Source organism: Vitis vinifera, chromosome 16, assembly GCF_030704535.1.
Source record: "Vitis vinifera cultivar Pinot Noir 40024 chromosome 16, ASM3070453v1".
NCBI lineage: Eukaryota > Viridiplantae > Streptophyta > Magnoliopsida > Vitales > Vitaceae > Vitis > Vitis vinifera.
Genome location: NC_081820.1, coordinates 249,887 through 270,316, shown reverse-complemented (window position 1 = coordinate 270,316; position 20,430 = coordinate 249,887). Strand labels below are relative to the sequence as shown.

The 20,430-nt window shown below is 38.6% G+C and overlaps 1 protein-coding gene across 1 annotated transcript; it reads right to left on the bottom strand.

The window, feature by feature from the left end:
* Window positions 1-1,153: 1,153 nt before the first annotated feature.
* Window positions 1,154-19,438, bottom strand: LOC100261474 (uncharacterized). Its single transcript, XM_002264180.4, has 7 exons — window positions 17,633-19,438; window positions 17,241-17,549; window positions 16,864-17,147; window positions 15,036-16,067; window positions 6,183-6,351; window positions 3,705-3,862; window positions 1,154-1,736 (listed from the first exon to the last, which is right to left on the bottom strand). The coding sequence occupies exons 1-7, from the start codon at window positions 18,297-18,299 to the stop codon at window positions 1,494-1,496; spliced, it is 2,862 nt and encodes a 953-aa protein (XP_002264216.1). The 5' UTR covers window positions 18,300-19,438; the 3' UTR covers window positions 1,154-1,493.
* Between the last annotated feature and the right edge of the window lie 992 nt (window positions 19,439-20,430).

The window sequence follows — 20,430 nt, the reverse complement described above, 5'->3', positions numbered from 1 at the left end:
AAAGGCAAAGGTGATGTGGAAAGTAAAATGTCCAAAGGGTTAGCAGTGTAACGGGCATCAGAATGGAATTAATGCAGCTAGTGTTAGACAAATTAGAGAATTAATGAGGGGCTGAAACGGGTTCTAGATGAAAAGATGCTCCCTCTCCCTTTTCCTCACCTCTTTTTTCATTTCTTTTTGCCAGCTTTTTGTTAAATTTTAACATGAAATATCATGTTATGTGGATTGATTCAAGCTTTTGAGTGCATGACACAAAGCCTCTGATAACTACTAGTGCGAGCGGTCAGTCGATTATCATTACATTGGTTAAGTTAAAAAGTCTAATCAGGTTGTAGTTGATCATCATATATTTACATTTATAGGTTTCATTTGGGTTTTGAGGCTCTGGAGGGGGGTGGGTGGGGGTCAAGCTGCAAGTGAGAATGCAAAACTACTGGCTCTTTGACAGTTCTCAAAAATCAAATTTTTTTTTGAGAATTCATCTGAATTTTTAAAAGCTAATTCATGATGAAAGGGGTTTAGAGTTAGGGTCATCTAAAAGCTACTCATGTTTTCTGGGTCCCCATAAAAACATTTTAAATTTGTTTTAAAAAAATCTTCTTTTTTTTTTTTCCCCAAAAATTTAAAAATCTCTTTTATGGTTACCAAACATGTGTCCCTTGTTGTTGAGAAACCATCCTATGAAGTATGATGTTGAAATCACAACCTCTGGTATGAATGTCGCTCACCCGCATCCGCATATAGGCCTTTCGTAGGAATGGTTTTAACACTTTTTACTCAGAAGTTGCAGCTAAAATCGACAGCATAATTTCAAAGAATTAAACATGAAACAAAAAAAATATTTCATATCGTATGCTTCTTTTGGGAGCACCCTAGGGTCCTATTCTGGACATGGCTTTAGTTGGATGCAGAATTTGAAATCAAAATCCTAATTTTCAAAATGCAATATTGGTTATCATCAAAGCTTTATGAAGTATGGGTGAGCTAATTTTCTAAATAAACCAAATTAATATTTTTGTGGTTTTCATATTAAACTCATTTAATAATAAGATACATAAGCTCAAATTCAACTTGGAAAAGGATTTTGGCTTCCCATAAAAGTCGACCAAAGTGATCTATCTTTGTCCTTTGTATTTTCACAAATAATATTTACTAAAATTGAAGCCTATTTCCTTCACATCACAACAACTTTTGAGTTGTATAAAAAATATTGTATGCTTACATTTGTGTGCCAATTATATACAAATGGAATTGCTATTCACTTATCTGTGTTGGAAAATTAATAGGCAGACTGTACATCAGATTAGATTTGGAAGCTGATGCTGCCGGCAGATACAACCATCCTGCTATATCCCTATCTCTCTCTTTTTTTCTTTTTTCTTTTTCTTTTTGGATAGGAATTGAGATCTACCTTACCATTGACCTCCCAAATAATCGTCAATTTAAGGAAATAGAAGTTCAAGAGATGAGTACTTCACCAGGTAATGGGGATGCTAACTGATGAATGGAAGCATTGGATTCATGCCGAGTCCAGATCCCCCAAAAGTCCCAGGCTCAGCATGCTTCACTCTACCGATGTATCGGATATGACGGAGGAGCCTGGCCAAGAATGTGTTGTGGCATATTGTTGAGCTATCACACACCACTGCTACATGTTTTCTTGCCCTTGTTATTGCAACGTTCATTCGCCTGCTATCCCCCAGGAAGCCAACTGCTCCTAGAGTGTTTGATCGAACCTAATGAACAAAAACAATAATAGAGTATTATGTTAGATATGCAAACATGGAGTTTCCATCCTGATATATATTTGACTAAGTACAGTTAAGTAACTGCGATTTTATTCCCTGAGACCTTGTTGAAAACATTGTTTGAGGACTATCCACCTTGTTCTATATTTGGCCAGTATTGTGTCCCAGAGTTGAAAACCACCAGTATTGTGTCATGTGATGTTCAAAATCTTCGGCCAAGAAGAATTATGCACCACAACCATTTGCTTACTAAAGCCCTCTTCCTCAAGGATATGTCTACCCAATTCTGAATTCCTTCACTCCCCAACCCAACACACACATGCATCCACACACAAAAAAACCTTGCAACTAAGCAGATTTCTGCATAGGGTAGGTGTTCCACAACCACATGCCCAACTAATGTAGCAAGAAAACCTGCCCTATCCCTAGCAACATTAATCCTGCCATGGGATTTTCTGCTTAAATTAGTCTTACACTTAAAAAGAGTCATTAAATGTTGAAAATTTATCCTCCTTGCGATTAGAAAGAAAATAATATTGTTAGCAAACTGCAGATGTGAGACAGTAGTGCTCTCTCTCCCACCTTTCCACGTTGTTCAGCCTTTATGATAGAGAAATAGGATTCCCCTTGCCTCAAATCTCTGGAAGCACCGGACTATCCTCTTTTGTCTCACCAGGAGTCATGACAGCAAAAAACATCGAGTCCAATCCCATTACTTCCACCTAACACCAAATCCCTTCCTACCTGTCACATGGTCCAAGAAACCTTACCCAGTGTGGTCATAGATTTTCAATATTCACTATGATTACTGTTCCCTCCTTATCATCCTTCCTAATCCTATCCTCAACAATTCCATGAACAACCATAACTGCATTCCCTTGTACCTTTGAAAAAGCACTGCAAGTTCTAGCAAAATGTCTCCTTGATGACCCTTCTACACAGAATTCTTACAATGACCTTAAAAAAGGCAAGTGCAATTCAAGTGATGGAACACAACTTCACTTAACAAAGCCCTCTCCCAAATACCTGAGGTGTACATGAATTCTTTTTCACTGTTCAGATCTATCTAGAGTCATGCCCTCAATAAAATCCTTGACCAACATTACCCATCACACCTCTTGAACACATAAACATCAACATATAGAGTTCCTGGGTGGAAATATAGATGTGTTTCCAAGGTTCCCTAATTTAACGTCTGGCATAATAGTTCTTAAAAGAGTTCCGCCTACTACCTTATCAACTGGTAAGCTTCCCTATTCCATGCTGCTGCTTCTAATTTACTTAATTTTCCACCTTCTGTCTAGAGGCATCTGTACCTCATCCAAATTTTAGGTAATAACAAGCTTTTTTGCACAGTAAAACAGAACAGAAGTGTTCTAATTACAAAAGCTCATCACTAGCTTCTCTTTATGAATGAACTGGGTCATTTTAGCAACTATTATGTACTTATTTAACACTGAATCTGACAAGCAGATGTCAGAACACATGTGTCACTCTCATCTATTTTTTTCCTACTCACATTTTTTTCTATTTGCTTTAAACCCCAGAAACTTAGGACTAAATATTTTTCTTTGCTATGAGTAGAGCAGGCTCACAAATCAGATTAAATAGCACATGCTTTCCTGTGGAAGAGAGACAACATAACTTGGGTTTCAGGGAAATGACTAAATACCTAATTTCCATTTCTTAGCATTCTATACCATGGCCAATTGAGGAGTATATACCATTGAATTAGGAATTTTTTCTTACTTTCTTTTGTTGGACACACTAGTTAGGTACGTATATGGCTAACATGCATGTCGGGCATACAACCCTTAGCCAAAACCTGTGTCAGGTACATATATGGCTAACAGGCATGTCGGGCACATATCCCTCAACCAAAACTTTGTCATGTCATGTCTAACCCAGGCACTTCACAAATTTGAAGTGTTCATGTAATAAAGATAAGAGGCATACCATTGATATAATAACTGCATCAGCCTCCCGGCCTTGAAAGCTATCAATAGTTGCAACCTCAACACCTACAGCTTCTGGAATCTCATCAAGCCTGTCTCTCAACAGTTGCACTTGAGCAACATAAGGAGATTGAACTGCAATTGCTGTTGGGCTAACACCTGCATAACAGATATGAGACTAGAGTTAGATTACATAATTTATCGAATTAATGAAGACACGTGTTATCAACGAGACTTTGAAAACTACTCAGCAAGTAAAAATGGCACATAAGGTGTTATTTTCAGAGCAAAGCATGCCATAAAATTATCAGGAGATTTGAGAATTAGTTGAGGAAAATAAGATAGGACTATCGGACTGGAAAAATATTCCCTCTTCAAGTTTTCATTAGGTGTGTATAATAATAAGATAATGAATCTCACATCATTTTTAAATGATTTTAAAGATGCATACTGGTCTACTTTACAAAATCTAAAGATGAAGTCTTCACCATTTTAAGGTTCTCTATAAGATGATTGATACATAGCCATTATGCCCATTCAGGTTGTGCATTCTGAAAATAAGTACATCTATTCAAGATTTCAATCTTACATTAAGATACATGCCTTGACACACATCATAAAATAATGTTAGAAGGAAAAAATTGACATCCTAAAGCTTTCATGTTTGAGCTATTCCTATAGCCACTTTTCTCATAAAGTTTTGTATTGTACTAAGCATGGTCCAATGAGCTAGTATCATGATAGTAAAGATGCTAAAGTAGAGGTGGACAATCATTTAATCAGGGGAAAAGTTATGAGCAAGTCATGTTTGGTAAACATATCCTCATCTCAACATCAATTTATTGTAGTTTCACCAAAATTTCCAAAGCTAGCATGTCAACTATGCACAAATTGGGCATGACAGACATTTTTCCTCAACTTGAGGGTGAGTGTTGAGGTATGTATTTCTCATCTCTTCTACTTCTTTCCTCTTTTTTTCTTTGTCTAATCATTCAAACTCCAAGTAACTGCTGCAGCAGTTACCATGTTGCATCATTGATTGTATTTTCTGTTGTGATGGTACTACAAAAGAATTGGAAAACCATAGGCTCAATGCACTTTAGGTTCTCTTTTCCTTACCATTAAGCTTTATATGCATGCACATGTGTACAGTCACAATTAGTCCATGTCTCCACATGCATCAGTGATAAAACAGTAAAGATCAATACATTCTTTTCAAAAACAGAAACATCATGACACCCACAAGAAAGGTGAAAAGCAAATGTTTTTGTAAACACAGTGAAATGTGAACTCTATTTAAATTTAGCTTTATTTTCCTCCAATATACTATAAAAATGATTATTTCATACAACTCAATGCTTTTTGACATTCGGAAAAAACTAAATAATTTGAGCTGTTAGCTGATTTTCGATCCAAATAATTCATATACAGGAAGTGAATATATTACAGCTTTAGTTCACCATTCATTTGACACTTTGTTAAAGGATTAACTTTAATGATGAGGTGGATAGCTTTTGAAGCCTCATTTGCATTTACAAAGGGCGAGGTACTGATTTGATGTTTGCATGTAGGTTCTGATTTGTTAAAGTGCTTGGGCATTGGAGTCCATGTTTTAAAAGGAGCTGGGAGTTAGACACAGAAGTCTCTTTCATGGCTCACATCAATAAATTTTGCATTAGGGAAGACAGGGAGGATGCTCTGTACCAAATTTGTCAAAGAGGGTTCAGGATTCTATTTAGATAAATTCCCTTTTTAAAGCACTTTCCTTTCGTCACTCTCCTCCTGGCCAGATTTCCAAGATTTGGGTCCCAAGTGTTGAATCAAAGGTGTGTTTTTCATGTGGGAGACAGTTTGTGGCAAGATCTTTACCATGGACAAGTTGTGGAAAAGAGGAAGTACCCTTGTTTAACTGGTGTTGTGAAAAGAGAACTCCTAGCCATTTCCTCCTTCATTGCTTGGTGGCTTGTGCACCATGGATGTCTCCACATGGATGAATAAGGCATGTTTTGGGTTTTCTTGAATCATGCCTTATTCATTGAAGGATTTCCTTAGGAGTCAGTGAGGCAGCTTTGTTGGGAAGAGGAAGAGGAAATTTTGGAAAGCCACTTCCCTTTGCCGATTTTGGTCCATCTGGAAGAAGCATAATCTAAGGATCTTTGAAGGCATAGGGTTTTCTGTGCTTGGGCAAAAGATTCTTTTGTTAGCCTTTTATTGCAGTCGTCCATTGCTTCCTTAGGAAGAGAAGCTTGTGAAATTTTTGGATGTTATGATAGTTTGGATCTGTTCTAAGGGATTCTGGGCCCTTGTGTTTTTACTATTTTCTCTTTTATCTTGAGTGCTCCCTGGATACCCTCATTATACTAGGTTTCTCCCCCTTTAAGCACATTTTATACATATGTTTGCCTATGAAAAAGTATAAAATTAGAATGCAAGAATATTTTAGCAGTTAATCTAATATTCAAGAAACAAGAAAATATACCAGCAGAAATCAAAGACAAGACGTGTTGCACAACGATATCTGCTTCCCCTTCATTGTAAAAGGAACCTGTGCCAGCTGGATCCAAATGCTCTTCACAACCAACTGATAAACTTCCATATGGCATTCTTGTATCAAGCAATAGCAATGGGCATTGTGTGATCCATGCAGGCTGCAAAAGTGTAAGGAAAAATGTGAAATGATGGTTTGTATATCAAGGTTAAAAGATTACATGGACAACAACTGATAATAAGGTAAAGAACTCCTGAAACTCTAATTTGGCAAGGTTTTAGTCCCATCATAGATCTAAAACCTGGTTGTCCACATGGCATTGTACATTGCAATTCTAAATTACTACTTTGTATAGTTTAAAGCTCTTGTTTCTGATCCTATAGTATCAAAGACCACTACAAAGTGAACACTCCAGCAGTTGTCCAAGTCTGGGACCAACCAAGAGCAACTGAAGCGATTAGAATTTCAAGGACACCAGAAAATATCTAGCCTGTGCATCTACCACACCATCAATTAAACGAATCGACCATATAACCATAACTTTTGGGACATTGAGTATACTATTTACATATTTCATAAGCCACATTAGTGTTCAGCTTAAAAAACAAAGCAGCTAATTGTTGCCAAAGCAAAGAAGTTTTGGGCGCTATATTGGTCCATATGAACACCAGTATCAATATAGACATAATAGTATTTCATTAAATAATACTACAGAGAGCAACTAGATTAATTGAATAGCTTAGATAAGAAAGGATTTACAAGTCTTTCTTCCATTCAGCTGCTTTATGAGCTTAATAATGGTGTAATGCCCACTAACAACATTATGGAATTTTAAAAAAAAATGGTATTGTATGGCAGGTCTCATGAATTATTACAAGAACAAACAGCGTTAGAATCTGTTATTGTTGGAAAACCGAAACTGATATGGAAAGAAATAACTTTGTAAAGTTGTAAATTATTTATTAGTTGTTAATCTTTGTATTTTTAGGAAAGTAATTGTTAGGAGTTATTCTTTCCTTTTAATCAGTGATTTAGTTTCCTAATTTGAAGGATTTGTATATGCTGTAAACTCTATAAAAGAATAATCTCAATGAAAGAATATTATTCTCGTGAAACCCTATTCTTCAACTTGGTATCAGAGCTAGCAATTTGCTTGCCGAAATCCTCCTTTTTCCTCTCTTTCAATCCCTGTTCTCTGAAACCATGTCGGATATTTCAAACGAGTCCACTACTGTTCCTCAACCTTCTCTGAACAATCCCATCATCACTGATTCTTCAAAAATTAGTCCTACCACCTCGGAATCTCACTCTGTCCAAATCACCACGATTCGCTTGAATGGTGACAACTTTCTGAGATGGTCTCAATCAGTTCGGATGTACATCAGAGGACGTGGAAAGATAGGCTACCTAACGGGTGAAAAGAAGGCTCCTGCAGTGGATGATCCAAACTATGCTATATGGGATGCTGAGAATTCCATGGTGATGACATGGCTTGTGAATTCTATGGAAGAAGACATTAGCTCTAATTACATGTGCTATCCAACAGCACAAGAGCTTTGGGAGAATGTAAATCAAATGTATTCTGATTTAGGGAATCAATCACAGATTTTTGAATTAACCCTCAAACTTGGTGAGATACGACAAGAGGAGCATCTTCTTGCACTGCTGAAATCCAACTTGACATCCGGTACTTCTAGTGTTTCTTTGGCACACACAGGTAATGAATTATATGCTCTATCTTGTCGTTTTAAATCTACTCCATGGACAATCGATTCTGGAGCATCCGACCACATGACCAATTCCTCAAACATGTTTGAATCCTATTCACCGTGTCCTGGAAATAAAAAGGTTCGGATAGCTTATGGTAATTTCTCACCTATTGCAGGAAAAGGTCTAATAAAAATCTCTGAGGGAATAGATCTTAAATCCGTTCTCCATGTTCCTAAACTTACTTGTAATCTCTTGTTTGTTAGCAAATTATCTAGAGATTCTAATTGTTGTGTTATCTTTTATGAATCCCATTGTATTTTTCAGGACCAAAGCTCGGGGAAGACGATTGGTAGTGCTAGGATGATCAATGGTCTCTATTATTTCGAGGATAATTTACCTAGTAATAAAATTGCTCAAAGACTAAGTAGTATTAGTTCTCTTTCTGTTCGTGATCAAATAATGGTTTGGCATTGCAGATTAGGTCATCCTAGTTTCTCTTATTTAAAACATTTATTTCCAGTGTTATTTCAAAAGGTTGATCCTTTATCATTTTAATGTGAAAGTTGTTTATTGGCAAAAAGCTAACAAAAAACTTACATTCCAAAACCCTACTATGCATCAAAACCATTTTATCTTTTTCACAGTGATGTTTGGGGACCTTCAAAAGTAACCACAATTTCAGGAAAAAAATGGTTTGTGACCTTTATAGACGACCATACACATCTTTGTTGAGTATATTTAATGAGGGAAAAATCTGAAGTTGAAAGGATTTTTAAAGAATTTTACAGAATGATTGAAAACCAATTTCAAACAAAAATCAGTATTTTGAGATCTAGTAATGGGACTGAGTACTTTAATAAAGTTTTGGAAACCTTTTCAAACGAGAAAAGAATTTTACATCAATCCTCGTGTTCTGATACCCCTGAACAGAATGGAATAGTTGAACGTAAAAATAAACACTTGTTAGAAGTAGCACGGGCTATGATGTTTTACATGAATATTCCAAAATACTTATGGGGGGATGCCATACTAACTACTTCATATCTAATCAACAGGATGCCTACAAAATTTTTGCAATATACCACTCCTTTGGAGTGCTTGAAAAAGGTATTTCCAAAATCTCGAATTAATTCTGAATTACCCTTGAAAATATTTGGTTGCACTGCATATGTACACATTCCAAAAAGGTCAAGATCTAAGTTAGACCCAAGAGCAGAAAAATGTGTTTTTATAGGATATACTCCTAATAAAAAGGGTTACAAATGTTTTAATCTCCTAACAAAACCTTTTTACACAACTATGGATGTTTCCTTTATGGAAAATGTCTCATATTTTACCAAAAATTTACTTCAGGGGGAGAAATTAGTGGAACCAAATTTTTGGGAAATTGTTGAACCTTTGCCTAGTGTAATTTTTTTTTTTTTTTTTGATAGATAAACACAGAATAATTATATTAAAAGAGGGAAGCAAGAAGGCAACCCGAAGCATACAGGAAGTATACACGAGAAGCCCCAAAAACAAAAAGCACAAGGAAGCATACACTCACCAACCCTCAATTAGAGCCCAACCAATCTACAAAGTTAATTAAGGAGCGGGGCTCTCCAACTAAACAAGACTTAGTTTAAGAGAAAAGATTACAAACGAAGGAGGTTTTCAATCTTTGGATCGACAAAGCCTCATTATCAAAAGCTATCCTATTTCTTTCTTTCCACATCGTCCAAAATAAACAAAGGGGGGCTGCCCGCCAAATCTTCCCACGCTTCTTGTCTACAAAGGAATCGGACCAGCTAAGGAGATTGTCTTTAACCGTGAGCTGAAGGACCCAATTAACCCTAAACATCGTAAACATAAGATTCCACAACACCTTCGACTTGGGGCAATGAATAAGGATGTGGTTAATTGTCTCCTCATCATCACAACATAAGAAGCATCTGTTTGCTAGAGACCAACCCCTCCTTTTGAGATGATCTTGGGTTAGGACCTTCCCCCAAGAAGCTTCCCAAGCAAAAAAACCCACCTTAGTAGGCACGCAAGGGCTCCATATAATTCTCCACGGAAACGGGACTGCCCCACCAGAATCAAGAGTATTGTAAAGGGATTTTACAGAGAAAATCCCATTTTTAGAAGCATTCCACACCACTCTATCCTCCATCCCAACATTGAGCCTCTTTCCTTGAAGGACCGAAAGGAGACTCGCCACCGCCTCCAGCTCCCAATCATTAAAAGATCTAGAAAAACAAGGATACCATCCCCCCGCATCCCCCATAGAATCCCAACAATCTTCTACCCACGCATCTTGGGAAACCGCAAAGGCAAACAGAGAAGGAAAAGCCTCACAAAGGGGAGTGTTTCCACACCAAATGTCCTTCCAAAATTTCACCCTCCTACCATCCCCTACAGTGAAGGAAGCGTTTTTAAACAACAGAACGCCTTCCTTTCTAATTTCCTTCCACAACCCCACCCCATAGCCTTCCCTAACCTCACAAGAGATCCACCCTCCTTCTTCTTCCCCATACTTCGAGCTAATAATAAGTTTCCAAAAAGACTCTCTTTCAGCCGCAAAGCGCCAGCTCCATTTACACAACAGGGCCCTATTGAGGATAGAAAAATTTCTGATCCCCAAGCCACCCTTCATTTTATGAGAGCGAACCACATCCCATTTTACAAGGTGAGGCCTCTTCTCCAACGCACCCCCTCCCCAAAGGAAATCCCTTTGGATTTTCTAGAGCCTCAATCTAACAACTCTTGGAATACGCATCAAGGACATTAGATAAATCGGCATGCTAGCCAAAGTACTCCGAATGAGAGTGATTCTCCCCCCCTTAGAAATGAACTGCCTCTTCCACAAAGCGAGTCTCTTCCTCATCCTTTCTTCCACACCATCCCACACAACCACCGATTTGTGAGGAGCACCTAGAGGCAGCCCCAAGTAAGTGGAAGGAAGGGAACCCACTTTGCAGCCCAATTCAGAAGCCAAGACCTCAGCATTCTCAATTCTTCCCACCGGCAGAATTTCGCTCTTTTCCAAGTTGATGTTCAAACCAGAAATGGCTTCAAACCACATTAAAAGCCAGCTTAGAACAGCCATTTGGTCTTGGGAGTCCTTGCAAAAGACCAGCGTATCATCCGCAAATAATAGATGAGATACTTGAATCCCATTTCCACCCCTTCCCCTTAGCCTGCAGCCGGATAGGAAGCCCCCCCTAACCGCTTTATTAATGAGGCAGCTTAAGGCCTCCATTCCTAAGACAAACAAGTAGGGGGAAATGGGGTCCCCTTGCCTTAACCCTCGAGTGCTCTGGAAGAAACCCGTTGGCGAACCGTTAATTAGAACTGAGAAGGAGGCAGTGGAGATGTACCACTTGATCCAGCTGGCCCACTTCTCCCCAAAACCCATTTTTTGCATCACTGACATCAGAAAATCCCAATTAATATGGTCATAAGCCTTCTCTAGGTCCAGTTTGCATAACACACCAGCTTCATCCCCTTTCAGCAACGAGTCTATGGCCTCGTTAGCAATTAACGCTGCGTCAAGGATTTGCCTTCCTTCAACAAAGGCATTTTGGGAAGAAGACACCACCTTACTCACTACTTTCTTTAGCCTATTGGCTAGAACCTTGGCGAGAATCTTGTACAGACCACCCACTAAGCTAATGGGTCTATAGTCACGTAAATCCTCAGCCCCACCTAGTGTAATTCTTGATATCTCTCTTGAAAAAGAAAATAAGGAAACTAAGCCTATTGAATCCGAATCTGAAATTGGTCTATCAGAAGAAGAAATACTATGAATGAAAAAAAAAAAATAGAAACAATCTTGAGCCAGTGGTTTATTCAAGGAAACAAGTACTTGGAAGAAGTAAAGACCAGCCAATCATCCCAGCACATGGTCAACCGAAAGCCCTAGGCAATGGCTCTCTAAATGTCTCAGGTAACCCTCCTTCTATTCCTACTCATATACATGCTTCTTCTTCTTCTGTTACTGATCTAAGTTTACCATCACACTTTGGTCCAAGTCCAGAAATATCTGCACTCAAACCCGGTTTAAGATTAGCCCCAATTGTTCCTCCACAGGACCTTGACCTTGATCTCCCTATTGCTCTTAGAAAAGGAACCCGAGCCTACACTAAACATCCCATTGCCAAATATATCTCCTATAGTAACCTTTCTGACAACTATAGAGCATTCACTACAAATATTTCAAAACTTGTGGTACCTAGAAATATTCAAGAAGCACTAGATGAACCGAGTTGGAAATTGGCAATGTTTGAGGAAATGAATGCCTTAAAAAAGAATGACACTTGGGAGGTTGTAGATTTACCAAGGGAAAAAAAAGTTGTAGAGTGCAAATGGGTGTTTACAATAAAGAGTAAAGCAGATGGAAGTGTTGAGAGATACAAAGCCAAACTTGTGGCAAAGGGTTTTACTCAAACCTATGGGATAGACTACCAAGAGACTTTCGCCCCCGTAGCTAAAATAAACTCGATTAGAGTTTTGTTGTCCCTTGCAGTAAATTCCAATTGGCCCTTACACCAATTGGATGTTAAAAATGTCTTTCTTAATGGAGACCTAGAGGAGGAAGTGTTCATGAGTCCTCCACCAGGTTTTGAAGAAAGTTTTGGAGTTGGGAAAGTGTGCAAATTGAAGAAGTCCTTATACGGACTTAAGCAGTCGCCTAGAGCTTGGTTTGAGCGCTTTGGCAAAGTAATAAAGCATTATGGATATACTCAAAGTCAAGCTGATCACACGATGTTCTACAAACATTCAAATGAAGGTAAAGTAGCCATCTTAATTGTGTATGTTGACGATATTGTGTTAGCTGGGGATGATTGCAATGAACTAGAGAAGCTGAAAGGGAAACTTGCTGAGGAATTTGAGATTACGGACTTGGGGGCATTAAAATACTTTCTTGGGATGGAGTTTGCTAGGTCCAAAGAAGGTATCTTTGTAAATCAACGAAAATATGTTCTTGATCTTCTTGATGAGACAGGTATGTTAGGATGTAAGCCTGCTAAAACACCTATAGAGCTTAATGTAAAACTGCAACCTACAAAAGCCAAGAATGTGAAGGACCGGGATCGTTATTAGAGACTTGTTGGGAGATTGATTTACCTATCCCATACACACCCTGACATAGCATTCTCAATGAGTATGGTTAGTCAGTTTATGCATGTGCCTGGACTAGAGCATTTTGAAGCTATTTACAGGATTCTAAGGTATCTAAAGGGGACACCAGGTAGAGGTTTTTTGTTCAAGTCACGAGGACACCTACAAATTGAAACCTACACCGATGCAGACTGGGCTGGAAGCATAGTGGATCAAAGGTCCACCTCTGGGTACTGTTCATTTGTAGGTGGCAACTTGGTTATGTGGAGAAGTAAAAAACAGAACGTGGTTGCTAAAAGTAGTACTGAGTTTAGAGCTGTAGCTCATGGTATTTGTGAGATTATGTGGATAAGAAGATTACTGGAAGAGTTAAAGATGATAGGTTCATCTCCTATGAAGTTGTATTGTGACAACAAGGCAGCAATTTCAGTAGCTCACAATCCGGTTCTCCATGACCGCACCTAACATGTGGAAGTGGACAAGCATTTCATTAAAGAGAAGATAGACAACAGATTGGTCTGTATGACCTATATCCCTACTGAGGAACAAGTGGTTGATGTCTTCACCAAAGGACTACACAAGAGACAATTCGATTTTCTAGTTGGCAAGCTAGCTATAGAAGATATCTTTAAGCCAGCTTGAGGGGGAGTGTTGGAAAACCGAAACTGATATGGAAAGAAATAACTTTGTAAAGCTGTAAATTATTTATTAGTTGTCAATCTTTGTATTTTTAGGAAAGTAATTGTTAGGAGTTATTCTTTCCTTTTAATCAGTAATTTAGTTTCCTAATTTGAAGGATTTGTATATGCTGTAAACTCTATAAAAGAATAATCTCAATGAAAGAATATTATTCCCGTGAAACCCTATTCTTCAACTGTTATAAGTCTAACACGGGTACCAAACTCATTTCTCTGAACTGTCCAGGCTACTCTGCTCATGAATTTCTACTATGCATGCTATAGTCCCCAATAAATGGTTATCCATCGTTTTTCTTAATGACATTATAATTATAGCACACTGAAAAACTAAGATTTAGACAGGAATTTATCATCCTCCAGACCTGGTCAATTTATATGAGTAAAATTTTCATGGTCTGACATATCAAAATGTCTGCTACTGATAAATCAAATAGCAACAGTCCTATATAATTTCAGTGAGTTGGTGTCAGTTGAAGAGGTAAATATAGGAAGCTGAGATCACAAAGATAGATGTAGAAAGAGCTGAATATAAGGGGATGAGTTTGGAAAGAAATAGATCATATCAATTAGTTCTAGAAAGAACTGAAAATTAGGGGAAAGGTTCAGAAAGCTGAAAGTTGAGATCACAGCAATAGAATTAGAGAGAGCTGAATACAAGGGGGCAAGTTTGGAAAGAAAATGGGAGATCACTTCAGAAAAGAATAGCATTAATACAAGGGGACAGAGCTGAATATAAGGTGAAATGTTCAGAAAGAGAGAGATTTCATTAGTAGATTTAGAAAGAGCTGAACACAAAGGGACATGTCTGGAAAGCCAAGATCACAATGCTGGATATAGGAGGAGCTGAATATAAGGGGACATGTTATGGAAGGAAAGTAGGAGACCATTTCAGAGAAGAATAATATTATCCTTATATTCAGGTCCTGCTAAATTTATCGTTGTGTCTCAACTTCCCTATTTAGTTCCTCCAACTTAGTCCAACTTCGTAAAAATATTTGGTTTCTACTGCTATTCAAGTTGATCAATAGCAGGCCAACACAAATCACAAGAAAATATTTGAGCACTGCTGCTATTCAAGTTAATCAGTAGCAGACAGTTTAGCATGTTAGACCATTAACATTTGTCAGCTAGATGGAAAGATAAATAGTCAGTAAAAATATTTGGGTTTTCCTGCTATTCAAGTCAGACTGATACCAAGCCACCAAAAATTATTTGGGTTTTGCAGCTGTTTGAGTTAACCAGTAGCAAACATTTGAGCACATGGCCTGATGTGCTAACTAAAGATACATATCAGCATAAATTAGAAAGGAAGAGGCACCAGAGGGTATCATACCTTCACAAATGGAGAATCTACCAGAAGATGAGAAAAGACAGAGGAGGAAGACTTCAATGATCCACCGTACATCTCCTTTGAAGCCCAGCTGGCAATTGCATCATTCATTCGATACTGTGTTGTTAATTTGGTGGCAAGAACCTCCTCATGCAAAGTTGCTGCTCTCTCCAGGAGTGACACCCCAAGACCACCTTCCAAAGCTTTTCTAGATAGAATTACAGGAGCAAGCTGACATTGGTCACCAGCAATAATGCAGCGCTTTCCCTGCAAAATAGGTATCCAGCAAGAAGGTTCAATTGCTTGTCCTGCTTCATCTATAATAACGAGATCAAAGGCATCCAATCTTCTAATCACAGGATCAGCTGCTCCAGTGTTAGTGGCAAGCACAACTTGTGCACTTGATAATACTTCCTTCACAGTTTCCTTTTCCTTCTTCTTCAGTGCCTTTCCAAGTTGTTTTAGAAGCTGGCGTATGCCAGCAGCTAAAGAGTCATCCTTTAAACAATGTCTCAAGTCTTTTCTTAGATCTGATTTCTTCCTTTCAAATTCAGTTAGAAAATTTTCCAGCTTAGAATTCACAATTTCACCCAAAGATTTTGAAGCTACTGCAGAGGATATCCGTGCTGGATTGCCGACGCGCACAATGTTTACTCCAATATTAGAAAGTTTTTCGACCATGTTATCCACTGCTGCATTTGTAGGTGCTGTGACAAGCACCCTTTCACCTTGTTGAACGGCAAGTGCTATGAGTTCCTTGAGCAAAACTGTCTTTCCAGTTCCAGGAGGCCCTTGGATTATCAGTATGGGCCGTTTCTTGTTCAACCCTAAGGCAATTGCTCTTCTCTGAGAATCATCATAAGCCCCACTCTCCAATAGTTCATCCAAACCTACCTCAGCCCAATCTACCAAGTCATTTTCTTCCAGCCATGCAACATCTTCTTTGTCTCCAAAAAGAGTGGCCACAACAGCAATTGAAGGATTTTTCTTTTGTAAACCATTCTTTTGGAGCAGCATCAGGGCTTCACAGTTGCGCTGAAAATAATAATAACAATAATTATGCAGTAGATCTTTAAATGTCGGAAGGAAGATCTAAGGCACTGAAACATCAAACTGATGCAGAGGAGAGAGAGCCTCTGACATGCAACCAAATTAGTTTATCTTGTAAATTTAATTGGTGAAGCAATAGTGATGGGCATTGGGACACTGTGTTTGTCTTAGTAGTGAGAGATCATGCAGTTAAAAAGCACTTGTCTTAGCATGTCCATGCCTCTAAATAGGGATGAAGTGATGCGATACTTCTGCCGCTTGTAAGGTAATAACCCTGAAAAGGTAGAAATCTGATCCAACACATCAAACGTGGTACAGATCACTACATATTCATTATTCCAACTTTAAGCTCAGCAGATTGCTTTCTAAGCAACTGAACAGAGTACCATTATGAAAACAATGGAACCCATTTTGTGATATTTTCAAAATGATTTCCTTCATTCCTCCAGATGAATATTCAAAAGTTTACATAGAATGGTTATGAGTCATGACTTTTAGGGAAAACCCTAATGTGAACAGGCATACAAAGAGAGTGGAAACAGCAGCATACAATAAGTATTTGAAGTGAGAGGGTGAAGGAAAGGAAAACATAAAATGATAGATTCAAGCTGCCATAAGAGAAGCATGCTTGATAGGAGTATGGCTGACTGTTTTCAGATTTAAATTTCACAATGCAACTCAGAAAGCAATTGGGTTGTAAGAGTAATGCTGAGCCCTTAGGCAACACTCACACACACACATCCACCAAAGGATAATCATATAAGAGCCTTTCATCATTTACCTCATATGTGAGAGCATCAGCCAATCCATGAATGCGATCAATGCGCACGCTCTTGCCAAAGAGCTTAGAGAAGGTTGGATCACCATGACGAGACTCCAGAGCTACACTGATGCTGCACCCATCCTTGCCTAGACTGTCAACAAATCCTTGCATGCAAGACGTTGCCCCTGCACCCCTGCTATCACAAATTCGCACACAGACCATATCTCCAGGAGAAAGGGTAGTAGGTGGCAATCGGTGATTCCCCTCAACCTTGAACAATACCAAATGCATTCCACCTAATCCTGTGAAAACAGCCCGAGTAAACATCAGATCGTTGACTAAGAAGTGAACACGATTATTACAATAACTTTGCAAAACAAAATCTATCAAATCACCTATGAAAGTGCTAACAGCATTCAAATTGCAGATAGTGTCACAGAGTTCCTGTTGAGCCTGGCCATGGCTGACCAAGAACTCAATAGGTTTGGATGAATCAGAACTCTCATCAGGTGTAGGAACGGCATTCAATTCCTCCTGAGTAAACTCCAACTCAGAATCCCGCTCTATTTGAAGCAGCTCAGACATCCGCTTTGTGAATTCATCGATCCTGCTCTGTATAGCCTTGGCCTTGTCCAGCTCCATTCCTAAAACGCCTTTGAGGGGCTTCGGCTGAGATACCTTGCGCGAGATAGCCCTATGCTGGGCTGCAAATACATCATCTCAGGCTACAGACTTCGCCAAAAGAGATGGAAAAATGAAGGTGGAGTGGTGGGAGAGAGAACTGTACCTGAATTAGCAAGCTCCTTGAGCAGCTGCCAGGACTGGGTTTCACGCCAATCTTGGAACTGGGATTTCCGCTGGTGATCCTGGAGGACGTCTCTCAACTCTCTCTGGAAATGGTCGAAGAGGGTAGGGTAATGAGTGCAGGCCTTCAAGCAGATGGCTTCATGACCAAGGGGCATAGGAATGGCATTGAGGTAGGGCTGTGCCTGGATTACGAAACTCAGACCGGGTCCCATCCGCTGCCTCAACTCAGCGAACTCCCCCTGCAACTCCGCGGAAGCGAAATCCAACGCCATGCCCCTCATCCCCTGGCTGATCCACCTCACCACGCACCTCCTCAGTTCCCTCCGCCCCAGTGGGTCCCCATTCTGATAAAGAGTACGCACGCTCACCGGCTTATTCTTCGACTTCTCCTCAGGCCCACCCTCCTCCTGGCCTCCCACGGGCGGAGCCGCAGTAAGGTCACTAGAATCAACATGATTTGTCTTAACATTTTTCAGAAGCGTGGGCTTCTTGCTGCTGCGGCTTCTCCTCCTGGTACCATTGCTAGTCTTAATGCCGCTATTGGAGCTACCCCGGATAAAGAAAGGGGTTTTCGGAAAGGGAGAATTGCAGGCGATGGAGGAGGAACGGAAATGGAGGGTGAAGTAGCAAGAGAGCGCGGCTTCCATTTCAAGTTGAAGAAATGAGAGCAGTAGCTTTAACCCTCGTCAATCAGATTTTTCGTTTTTGCGGCAAAGTTATTTGAGCCGCGAATTAGGTGTGAGGCGAGAGAAAGAGCGAAGAGAGAGGGAGAGAAAGTGATTGAAAGACCGAAAGAGAGATCCAAGGTGAAGCTGTGATTGGTTGTGGTCTTTGATAGTGTTCCGATGTGGGACATGCAGATGTCCTACGTGTTGTATTCCCAGTCTTTCGTATGCATTTTTCTTGTGGCGTGAGGCATGGACGCGCCCATTGCCCCCGCCCGCCCACCAATTTGTGACGCCAGATTTTTATGTATATAAATATAATAAATCACCAACACATAAATGCAAATAAGGAAGGTATTTTTTCCATCTCTCTGAAAAGCGTCACTATCAAATTATCAATTGCGTAGGGGTCAGAGAGACTCTTTGTTTTGTTCCCACTTACATTGCTTCTCATCTCTGCCAACCATCCATTTTCTCTTTACGTTCATCCACGTAATGATTTTTTCTTTTCCCATGATACACATTAACCCTAATATCTTCACCATGTCCAACCTTTGAGCTCCCGAGTTTTTTTTTCTCTCTTACACTTTCTCATCATTTCTAACTTCTAAATTTTACTGACTGTTTTCCACCTTTTTTTACAATAAGTTTTTATCAAGATTTACATAAAGAATAAATTGTAATAATATTTTCTTTTAAAAAAATTTGAAGAAAAATATGAAGGAAATAAAATATAGAGAAACAGTACAAGAAGAAAATCTTTTAAAAGCAAGGTGATTTTAAAAATGTCATATTTGAAAGCAAGGATTATTGGTTTACATTGGAGAGAATCTTTGACTTGGATCTCAAATTTAATAAATAAATAAAAAATTAAAGTCTCAATTTCTTTTAGAGTCAAGTACTAAAATAATCTAATGATTTAAGTTGTGTTTGTTTTTTTATTTAATTCTATTTATTTTTATTTAATTCTAAATAGAACTTTAATACTTAATAGTGTTAAGTATTAAACTGTTTGTTTTTATAATATTTTATTTTTTATTAAACATTAAAAGGTAAAGAAAAATCAACATATTATTTTTTCTATTCAACAAAAAGTTTATAATAAATCATGAAAAAAAAAAAAACAAACACATTAGTTTTGAATTTTGTCTCCAACATTGATAAGGGCCTATGCATTTTGTACTAGAAACAGAGTAAGCAGTTGTACCATTGATTTTATGCTTAAAAATAATATTAATGAGGACATTTTAAATTTTTTAATTATATAAGAATTTGAAGAAAAGTTTAAAATGCTATTTTCAAATTGAAATGATGAAAGAATTTATAAGCCAAATCATGCAAGCAAATTGAGATAAAATGGTCTTTAATTAGAAACTTAAACTATTTCTCACACACTGCCACATACATTGATCGAAGCTCTGAAATTATACAATTTGCATCTAGGGTTCCTTGGCCTGATTTTAGTTTATCATAAGACAATTACTTCCCCAACAATTTAATGGAAAAGGGATCGAGCAATCTAATCAGCTAAAGCTCATTTGCTTCCCTAACAAACAAAACATTAAACATACTAATAATCAATCAAACTGTACTGTAATGGTGTGTACGAGGATTTGGCATGAGAACAGTGGGAAAGCTTCATATGGCCAAGAAACTTTACCTAAATGGCAACTGCATAGACTGAAGAAACCGTGATAATCTAATGGAGAATAGGAGGAAGAGAAAGCCCTTTTCCTCTTACCTCTCAGCAGGAGAACAATGTAATGTTCTACTCCGGAAAAAAGGATGGGGTGGATGTTTTCTGGGGTTGATCACTCAAGGGGAATCAGAAGGGAGATCAGCATATTATGGATGTTAGTGAGGAAGGAAGGGCAACATCCATTGCAAAGGTTTTTGAGTTTTGAAGGAAGAGTTTGGTTTGTCCAATCAGCTGCCCTAAGAGGGTAGGACTGCAACCGAAACAAACCTCTAATAAGACCATGATTCTTGTGTGCAGTTTTCAATTGGTTCAGTGGTAGAGTGTTGGTGACCCAAGGCAGATGACATACAAGAATGTGCAAGAGCAAGAACTGAGCACAAGAAGAAGGTTTCTAAAAGCTATGTACAGTACATG

What these genes read in the sequence shown, in the direction of transcription:
- LOC100261474 (XM_002264180.4), bottom strand. Translation starts at nt 18,299, where the DNA reads ATGGAAGCCGCGCTCTCTTGCTACTTCACCCTCCATTTCCGTTCCTCC. An exon ending in CAAGGAGCTTGCTAATTCAG is followed by an intron (nt 17,550 to 17,632) that starts GTACAGTTCTCT and finishes ATGTATTTGCAG; the next exon opens with CCCAGCATAGGGCTATCTCG. An exon ending in CTGATGCTCTCACATATGAG is followed by an intron (nt 16,068 to 16,863) that starts GTAAATGATGAA and finishes TATTATTTTCAG; the next exon opens with CGCAACTGTGAAGCCCTGAT.